This window comes from Atta cephalotes, assembly GCF_000143395.1.
Source record: "Atta cephalotes unplaced genomic scaffold scaffold00010, whole genome shotgun sequence".
Classification (NCBI taxonomy): domain Eukaryota; kingdom Metazoa; phylum Arthropoda; class Insecta; order Hymenoptera; family Formicidae; genus Atta; species Atta cephalotes.
This window is the reverse complement of record NW_012130074.1, coordinates 3,947,660-3,958,893: the sequence shown is the minus strand read 5'-3', so window position 1 is coordinate 3,958,893 and position 11,234 is coordinate 3,947,660. Positions and strand designations below refer to the sequence as shown.

Genomic DNA, 11,234 nt, shown 5'->3' with positions numbered 1-11,234 from the left:
ATTTACTTTAGTAGTATACTATATATATATATATATATATATATATATATATATATATATAATATACATATATATATATATATATATATACTATATATTATATATATATATACATATATATTATATATATATATACATATATATTATATATATATATATATATATATATATATATGTATGTATGTATACAGTAACTCTGAAAAAAAGTAACTCTTTATCACTATTATATACTCACTGAAAAGATTATTCGTAATAAATACCGAATAACGTTATTATAAGTAATGAATAAATAAAAAGTAATGCGTTACAAATGACGAGTTATTATTTTACATTAAGTGATCGTTCCAACTCGTTGTAAAAAACGATTGAGTGACTTTCCAACCCTAATGTTATAGTTAAAAATCTTCATAAAAAATGTACTAAAGTAATTAATTTATATACTCTTTATATAAAAAGGCATTAAAAACTACAAAGGCCATGATATTAGTATACATAAATTTATCTTTTTGAAAGAGGTAAGAAGGCGGTACGAATGTTTCGCGAGAAGAAATTTCACTGCATTAAAAAATAATTTTATAAGGAAACATTAAACACTACAAAATACATCAGTACAAAACTTACTCTAAAAAGGGATAGAAAAAAGCGCTAAGAGTGCGTATTCTTCAGAAAAAAATATGTACTAAATTGATTAATTTATATACTGTTTATAAGACGACATTAAACACTATGAAATGCATGAGATATCAGTATACATTTAGCTATTCAAAAAAAGATAAAAAAGTGCTGTGGGTATGTGCTCTAAACAAAAAATTTTATTGACTTAAAATATATGATAAAACTTAAGTGATGTGTATTTTTGTATCTATTAAAATCCCATAAAGGAAACAATAAAATGCTCTACAAAATACATAATATCAGTACAAAACTTACCTTTTAAAAAAGGGATGAAAAAAGCGCTAAGAGTATTATGGCGCTAAGAATACATAAACTCATGTTTTCACTAACGCATTGCACGATCTCAAACATGGCGCTGACTAATCCCGAGAGTAAATCACTCATGTCTCGACTTTGATTACAGTGACTTTAGAAAAATATTATAATAATATATAATAAGTATTAAAAACATAAATACAATAATAACACAAGTATGTATTAACACATAAATAATGTCTATAATATGTAGGATTAAAAAAATTTTAAAAACAAAATACGATGGGAGTAAGTATAATCAATGTGACTACATGCGAACCAGTAAAATAACGTTTATAATATATAGGATTAACAGAATTTTAGAAACAAAATACGATGGAAGTAAGTATAATCATTTCATGTAAACGAGTAATATGGCTTGCAGATTAGAATTAAATATAAGAACATAAGTATTTAAGTTTGGAATTCTTTTGTGTGCGTTGTTGTGAAAATTATTAGATTTAATTGTGGTACAGCAATACTATTGTAATTTTTTAAAAATATTTACCATTCAACCATCTTTTTAATAAATGTAACATTCAAATTAAATTTATTGTTATGTTTGAATAGTTTTTATTGTTTCATTTTTAAATCTAGCAGTGCCAAGTGTTTTTACATGAAAATTTTTTTATTTTAATTTTTTAATTTTGTTCTGTTACGCCTTAATTCTCTGTGATAACCCTTGGGTTGAAAAGATGACCTAATTTTGATTTCATTTTTTAATTTCATGCAACAGAGTTTTGTTCAAAATTCATACATATATGATTCGGATTGAGCGAGATAACAATTTTTAAAGATTATAATGTAGTGCTAATTATTGATATCAGATCTTTTATATACATATCGTTCAAATACAATTTTTAAATACAATTTTTATTTATGGGCTTTTAACTTTGTGGCAAATTTAGCGCCCATTATTGATGTCACATCTTTTATATGCCTTTATACACATCGTCTAAATTAAGTAGAATTCTTATTTATGAGACTGTAATAGATACAAAAATACGTATCACCTAGATTTCATCATTTTAATTTAATAAATTTTTTTTGCAGAGAATTAATATTAATAATACATCTATTGTTTAAATTTGCAATAGAAGATCATAAGAATTTTACTTTTGAATTTGTAGAATTCGTTCTTATGTGGATATGTTGAATTTAGAATCTGAATGTATTTAGAAAATATATTAATAATAATCAACAAGCAGTTGCAAGATGACAACAATTATGAAACCAATCTCCCAGAAGGTTGCGAAAATATAACTTTGATGCGGAAATCGCGAATAAACTTTAGGAAGATTGTGTAAAAGTAGGATAAAAGTCTTTCGCTAATTACGTAACGTTACCAAATTACAGAGGCTACGTATTTGGTGAAGCAATACTAACAATAAGACACAATTCTACCGTCAAAGTCTTGTCGAGATCAGCAAAAGGAAACTCTGTATAACATCTGCTACAAATAACGTAGAAAGAATAATTAATATCATCCATTGGAGACTCTCTCTCAATCTCAATCATTAATTGTCGCTCATGTTACAATGTAGAGTACATATACAAGATAAAAAAAGTTGCGAGAGCGCCTCATTACAACAAGTATCCAAATGCGTGTGAGTTTTATTAAAGACATTATTTATGCAAATAATCAATTGTTCCATCATTTTTTCACGGAATCTCGACATATGTTCACTACAAAGATCACATGATTTTATATAAAAACAAGTCACAAATATACATATATCGACTTCACATCTAAGCGACTTAATGATACAGATTAAATGCGTGGATACATCGTGCGAATTGCTGGTCTGGGCGCGCATCGAGAAAAAGACATATTTTTAATATCTTTAATATCTAACAATTTTCACAACTCAACGTTAAACGTACGTATTTTTGTATATACTCAAACCAGTTTACACGCATATGTTACGCACGCATCCAGTTATTAAGAAATATATAGACATGTAATCGATTATTTTTGTATAGGATAAAAAACTGGTGCAAGTATTGTGATTCACCTTGCATTACATTAAAGTTAATTACTATATTCAGTAAAAAATTTGTTAGCTGTAACTAATTTTAGAAATGTTCGTTGATGTAATGATATAAATCAAATGCTTAGATAACGTCATGCTAGTTTGAATATGAAACCACATTTAATGTTGTGTTGTAAAAATTGTAGATATTAAAAATAAAAATGCATTTTTTTCAGTTCAATTGATATAATTAGATGTGAGATCAATAATTTTCTCATAGGATGAAAACTGATTCAACTCTGATTTACCATGCATGAATTATAAATTTATAATTCATATATATTTGCAATTTGTTTCTATCATATTTTTTTTTCTATCATAGTTTTTATTAATAATAAAATGCAGTGTTTAGTTTCTAAAAAATAAGAGGAAATTAATATCGGCGGTTTTTTTTTAATGATATATATACAGTGAGTGCAAAAAGTATTTGCACAGAAAAAATATTTTTTAAAAAAACTTTATTTTTAAATATTATCCAGCGAGAAATGAGACATTGAATTGATGTCGAATCGATATAAATAGGATGATTTCAACATCAATTTGACCTTGATTGACGTTTAATTGGCGACCATTTCTTATTGAATAATTAACAATTTATTCATAAAGAATAAAATAGACTGTATGTTTCTTAAAATTATATATATGAAAAAAATACATATTAATTATACAAAATATATCATCTGAAAAAAGTGAAAATTAAAAATTGTATTGTTTGAATGCTCAAAAAGTATTCGTACAGACGAGAAGTTTAGTTTCTAAAATCAGGCATACATGCAAAGCTCGTTTGTTTATGTTAGAACAGAATGTATTTATTGTATAAAATTGTTAATTAATATTTATTTTCTACAAATAAGATTTTTTTATAACAAATTTCCTGTACGAATACTTTTTGCTTTGACTGTATACGACATGTAAAGAATTCCGCACTAATCTTACATGAAATTGCGTAAAATCAAATGGTTTTCACATATTATAGCTTATAATCTGCTAAAGAAAACATATAAGTTTTAGCGCAAAAAAATGAACAGTTTTTGTGTACGATTCATCTGTAGTCTCTGAAATCTGATTATAAAATATTCAATAACTTTTAAATGGCTGATCTGAAATGGATAAATTATAGTGTTTTGAAAAGGTTTCAACAAAGACTATAAGAAAATGAAAAAGCGGAGGTCTTACTTAAAAAATCCGAGTAAGTCCAATATAAAATTGCTAATTAATGTTTATTTTCTATAGATAAGACTTTTTAAAATATTATTTTTAATATTAATAAAAAGTTTCTTTGTACTTTTTGCGCTCACTGTGTGTAATTTGAATAATGAACGATAAAAATGATAAAAAATCACTAATTCTATAGTTCTAAAATCATACACATTAACACGTCTTTACAAAATATTGATATTATTCATTGTTATTTTCATCATCATTATTTTTCTCAAGGACGTAAAACAGAATTTTTTTTAAGATTCGCTTTTCTTATAAAGAGGAGTGTGGATACTTCCGAAGGCTCAGTAACAACAAACAATCTATAGAAAGAGTACGATGGATTATGAGTCAAATAAAAAGAAAATTAAAAAAGTACAATGGCCTCAATGGATTGCTGGTATCGGAGGTATGTATACTGCACAAATCGATAAAATATATTGATCAAAATATCTTAATCTAATTTTTAAAATATATTGATGTTAAAGAAAGAGAAAAAATATTTACTTGACTTTATGTATAATGTACAAAGAAAATAATCCATATTAAAAATATAAATATAAGTGATCTATAATAGTGGTCTATATATAATATAATATTAAGAGTCTTTATTTTAGATCACATGTAAATATAAGTAACAACTAATAATTTTGTTTTTTTCAGTCAATTTTCTGCAATTACAAGTGGGACTGATATCGTTGTGGAGTTCACCATATATTGCATATCTGACTTCACCCGGATCTCACATCCCCATAACAATAGATGAGGCTTCCTGGGTAGTTTCTCTATTGAACCTAGGCAGGCTAATTGGCGCCATTTCTGGTTCTATTGCCGTTAATTATCTCGGTGCTAAAACAACGGTCTTCTTAACGAGTTTGCCAATAACTCTCTGTTGGCTCTTTATAATTGTGGCTAATCGAGTGGAATGGTTGTATGTAGCCAGGTTACTAGCTGGCATCAGTCTAGGACAGACGTACAGCTGCTTCTCACTTTATTTAGGCGAAATTGCGGATCCTTCCATTCGCGGAGCTCTAATCGCATTAGGTACGCTACGTGTTTGTGTGTGTAAATTTTCATGGATAAATGCATTTTAAAAGTGAAAATACTTGATATCGAGATATTTTGAAATGATATAACCGGTCAATTTCTATTTATTTAATTTTCGGATGATTACATCATAAAAAAGTGCATTCAGATTATTGAGCTAAATCTCGAACTTCAAATCGAGTTTTAAGTCTTAAATCGAATCTCGAACCAAATCTAAAGACAATCTTTGACAAAAAAAACTTCGCGAGAATCGCAAACATTTCAGTAAATCATATTATGATTTTAATCGTATATTTTATGCAATTAAATACTGAGTAAATCGGAAAGTAAATTTCATTACTTGCAACGAAGTTACAGTTAGAGTTATTTTTTTTTTAATAATTATAATTTTACTTTTAAAGAAATCATTGAAAATAAAATAGCGCACTATCTGAACAATTAATTTTGTGATAGTATATAATAATTAATAAATATATACAATTTTTAATTTGCATTTATAATCAATACTTTTGATTTATAAAATTGATAAAATATAACACAAGAAATATAACACAAAGAGAAAGTAAAAAATTATAAAGAACATAGAATCGCATTAATAATAAATAATATTATATAATAGTTAAAATGAATAATTAGAAAGACCGGCACTGGATCTTCGAGCAGTACACAACTTTATTAACAAGATTGATAGAAAAGATATAATACGTTAAACGTAAATGCATATAAATTAAAAGATGTAAACATTTCGTGTTTCCTTCAGTAAATCATTATAAATTGAAAACATAAAAATTATCTATTAGATTTCTTCTATGAGGCAATTGCAAATAAAAAGTTATTATGTGAGTTAAAAATTTATGCATAAGTATAAAATGAATAAAGATTTAAAAGAAAAAATTGAATAGATTATCATAAACAATAAATCAAATGTTGGATTCAAAGTGATCAACATTATTAAAAAAAGATTGTCACAATCATTTGACAATCTTTTTGTTTGCAACTCAGAAGAAATCTGTTCTGTTTTAATGGACAATTATTATCCGTTTTCGATGTATATCGCATTGAAGAAGACTCGAAATGTGAGTCGAAACATTGCATTTTCTTTTAATTTAATTTATATATGTCTTTGTTCTTGTATGTAACGTATTGTATATGCCTTTTTTATCAATCTTATCAATCTGGACATAGTGTCTCGGCGCTAAGGTACGCGCAGCGACACTTAAAATTATTACATTATATACGAAAATCCAGTATCGACTGTCATTATTTCTTATATTGTTTAAATTAAAATATAAGCATTTATATAATTAATAAGAATTAATGTCTTTTTTGCAGCTGTAAACGGATTATCAATAGGCAATTTAATGATGAGTATCATGGGTGCATATTTAAGAATGGACGTGAGCGCCGCCGTATGCTTTGTTCTTTGCGTCATATTAATAATAATTTTCATTTGCTTGCCGGAATCGCCACATCATTTTGTCAAGATTAAACAGGAGTCTAAAGCGCGAACCTCGATACTCTGGTATCACCGTGATTGTGATGTGGAATCGGAATTGCAAACACTGAAGCTCTTTCTCGAAAAGAATAGGAACTTACCATTTGCAGAAGTTATAAAGGAATACAAAATTCCATATATTTGGAAAGCACAAATACTCGTATCGCTACTCTTCATGTATCTTCACTTATGCGGCCAAACTAACGTGTTATTCTACATGGAGACCATTCTGAGACACACCAAAGTGACAGTCATAAAACCATCAATAATCGTAATTATCGTTACTGCTGCCGGGATCGCCGGCTCTATGCTTTCTATGGTCTTAGTTGATAAATTCGGCAGGCGAATCTTAACGATCGTCTCCACTTTAGCTGTCACGATCTCACTAATCTGTCTAGGTATACAATATCAACTTCTCGATGCAGGTTATAACTCCGTTAGTCTTCAGGCTCTACCGATTTGCTCAATGTTGTTCTTCCAAATAGCTATGTACATAGGCCTCGTCTCGATACCTAACACGGTACTGAGTGAGATCTTTCCACCACATATTAAGTGCGTAGCTGGCTGTTTCGTCAGCATCATCTGTGCGATATCCTCATTTATCTGCACATCGACCTATCAGCCTTTAATCAATTTAATCACAGAAAAATATTTATTTTACGTGTATGCTTTGTTACTGGTAACTGCTGTACCGTATACCTATTTCTGCATGCCCGAGACTAAAGGCAAGTCATTGCAAGAGATTCAAGAAGAATTGGACGGAAGAATTAAACAATCAGTTAATTGAGTCAATTTGAATATACATTTATTGAATTATTTTATTATGGATGATTGGTCTATAGAAAACTTGTAATAGAATTTGTTTTCTTGCATTTATTACAAAAAATTTTTCTCGATAGATTGATAACATCGATATCGAGTAATGTTGATGTGACGAATAGTTATATAACGAAAAGTGACGATTTAACAAATTGTAGTTTCAATATAATATTTTTATTTCGTCTCAGCAAAGCTATATTATTTAATTATTTAGTAACAAGATCAGCTGAGTTGATAAAAAAAACATTTTAAAGAATAGATATAAAAATATCTACTCACTTCTACATTGTATATTATCTTTGCACATGCATTAAACTAAAAATAATTAAAATAATTAATTTTTTATTTTATTTGTAATACGCGATTGTTTAAAATAATTTAATTAAATTTAAACTAAGGGATAAAAGGCTAAGGGCATTATGGTGTACATATTTGGGGCATTACTGGGATATTATATGACATTACTGAGCATTACTGAGCATTACGTAAAAAATTTGGCAGTAATGCCCAGGAATTAGGCATTACTATTAGGCATTACTATTAGGCATTGGTGTACAGGATTTCAACGGTTTACCTTTCGACTTGAACGTAGCAAATTTTCTAACTCTTTTTGAATATAGAATAGTAATTAATGTAATTATGAAAAAGATCTAATTGAAAGATAAGTAACAAATATACATTTGTTAATAATATATATTATTAGTATAATTTACATAAACAATTGTAAACATAATTACTAAAAAAATAGCTAATTGTAACCAATCAAATAAATCAGCGAGAAAATTTAAGTTTAAGTGCACTATAATTTAGAATTAAAAATGAGAAAAGATAAAACGATGACAAAAATCGTTATAGATATTCAGTTAGTTTAAATAACATTATTTTAACTTTTCTTCACATATGAAAAATAAAAATATCAATAATACTCACACAAATTTTAAGTTTAATTTATAATAATTAGAACATAGTAATGTGCGAAATACGCTCACAACATTTGTTTTTGATTCACTTGTAAATATAATAAATATTTTAATATTTAAATAAAATTATACAATATACATTATATTTATTTATATCAACAAATCAATATGTTATTATATATGTTACTATGTATCAATATGTTATTATATATCAAAATTTCCTCTTTATTCACAAATGAACCAAAAATTTTCTTATTTTTTTATTAAAAGCGCTAAATATGTTTTATATGTAAAGTTAAAATTCTCTCTGATTAAACAACTGATCTTATTTTATTTTTTGTTATCTTCCAAGAGCTTCCATATTATACTAGCCATTAAATAACTGTATAATTATGCTAAATAAAGATAATTTATTTAGCATAATTATTAACTGGATGAAAAAACATAGTAATGTGTTGTCTAATCCAATATTTTTATCAATTAATTAGTTTCTAAATTCAAATAACATTCAACAACACAGATTTCTATAAATAGACTTGATTCAATGTGATAGAAAGAGACGAACTTGATTCTGACCTATCCTTGTTTTGTTTTCTCTAAACATATGTATGTATATGTCCAGTGAATATAGTATAATGAGCAATAATTAGCTGAGTGATACATGTATGAATGTAAAAAACACTACTATTCTATAATTAAACACTACTATTCTATATTACAAGTTTATAGATAAAATAACGTAAAGACATAGCAAAAAATTACTTCCAATAAGATATTTCTTATAGATTTTTGCGCGCGCTTGGATTCTTGAATGCTGAAAACGCACTGCAAACTAAGTTTCTCCACCACGTCAGGTTTTCAAAATAATTGACATATAATATGTAAAAAATAACTTTTCTGCAACATTTAACATTTTTCTGTGAAAAAGATGATCTTGAAATGCTAGTAAAAATGAATGTATTATTCATTTTCTATAAAATGCGTTTTTTTATTTTAATAATTTTTTTATGTTATGAAAGTTTTAAATATAAGACCTTTCTAAGATTGTAAATTTTCCGTTATGATAATGAAATCATATGTATATTTATAATTTTTAAATTGTCAATAATGTACATAATGTAATTTCTTGTAATAAATTTCACTAAATGTATAACATACAATATAAATTCAGAGAGAATATGTGTGTTATAAATCACTCACCCGGGTGTTTCAAATCACTCATTCCATCCTTTTATCTTCGCAGGATAAGGTCCAATAAAAAAAAATGTTCTAACAAAAGTTGTATGATTTAAAAAGATCTATTTACTTATTAGTTTGACCTTGAATAGTCAAACTCGCTAAAGTCAAATCAAGGTTACGTTGATTTTTTAAAATAAAAATCTCTATTTTTTTATTGCATATTTTTAATAATTCAAGAACATTTTAAAACACTATAATTAAATATTTTTCCATTAAGTACTTTTTGAGTTATAAGACCTGAAAATTACAGTACCTTCGGCATTTGATTGTGTGATAACCGTGGCTATATCTTTATCCCAGTCAGAAATGATAATCGACATCGAATCGACATCAATTTGACAGTTTGACGCTTGCGATGTCAAATTGAATGGGTATAGTCATAACCATTAAGATTATGATTATCTTACGGTTATAGCTATAAAGAGTCACAATCATACTTCTTATAATAAAAAAATGTATTGAAGCTACTTTTGGTTGTGGCAACCGTAGTCGTTTTATTCGTGTGAATAGGAAATAGGAAATAAAGGCAAAACAGCATAACGGTCGAAACTGAATCTTTAATGCTTAAATAATTCAACGTGAATTTATATATGTACATGCATACATATATATCATATTTGCAGTGCGCGCCGAATTAATTTTTCCAGACTTAAAAACACAAAGAGTTAAACTGAAATATAATACCTGTAAGTTCATTCTCAGTAATATTAATCGATTACTACTAATCTCGTTACTAATTAACTAATTACAAGCATTTACCGTTTTTATAAAGTATCTCCTTCTTTTTATAAATGTTTGAGGCATTTGTATTTCATATTAACATCACATCACAAAATCGCATTAAAATTACTAATAATATTAGATTAACGTTATATAAAACATGGTTTATAAAAGATTTATGTTATTTACTTTTCTAATAGGCAAAGAAAAAGGAGCTCCATTCATTAGACTAAAACTTCAATATGTTATCGTGTTTCCTTGACAGAAAACATCAAATAAATATTTTATATATAATAAAAGCTTCACAATGTATTTGTAATTTATCATTACAAAAAATTATAAACATTATATTAATTTTTTTTCTTTACATTATAAATAAAAGCATTAATACCTCATTTAATTATAATTATAAAATTTTAATTTTATATTTTATTCTCTGAGAAAAAGAAAGTATGGAAAAAAAAATGAAAAAGATATCTATACATTATTATAAATTTATATATTAATAATTATAAGAAAAATTATTTTATTAAATATTATTAATTTTTTAAAATACTACAAATCTTTTAATTTATATGTCTTTTTATTTAGATATATTTTATATTGTAAGTAAGTTCATAACCGAATTTGTTAACATTGAAAATGACCTGATCGGGTCGAAACATTTGTTATAGATCATTGTTTTTGTTTATGATTTAACTATTTATTATTAAAAACGTTTTTATATTAAGCTTGTAGCCCTCTTTCATATTATTTAATTACATTGAGCTTTTTGACATATCGTTTTGATTT

The 11,234-nt window shown here is 26.3% G+C and overlaps 1 protein-coding gene across 1 annotated transcript; it reads left to right on the top strand.

Moving 5' to 3' along the window:
- The first annotated feature begins 4,541 nt into the window (after positions 1 to 4,541).
- LOC105627757 (facilitated trehalose transporter Tret1-like) lies at positions 4,542 to 7,531 on the top strand. The gene is made up of 3 exons (XM_012209037.1): positions 4,542 to 4,611; positions 4,866 to 5,246; positions 6,582 to 7,531. Exons 1-3 carry the CDS (start codon positions 4,542 to 4,544, stop codon positions 7,529 to 7,531), a joined length of 1,401 nt encoding a protein of 466 aa, XP_012064427.1.
- The last annotated feature ends 3,703 nt before the right edge of the window (positions 7,532 to 11,234 follow it).

What these genes read in the sequence shown, in the direction of transcription:
- LOC105627757 (XM_012209037.1), top strand. Translation starts at nt 4,542, where the DNA reads ATGGATTATGAGTCAAATAAAAAGAAAATTAAAAAAGTACAATGGCCT. An exon ending in ATGGATTGCTGGTATCGGAG is followed by an intron (nt 4,612 to 4,865) that starts GTATGTATACTG and finishes TGTTTTTTTCAG; the next exon opens with TCAATTTTCTGCAATTACAA. An exon ending in CGGAGCTCTAATCGCATTAG is followed by an intron (nt 5,247 to 6,581) that starts GTACGCTACGTG and finishes TCTTTTTTGCAG; the next exon opens with CTGTAAACGGATTATCAATA.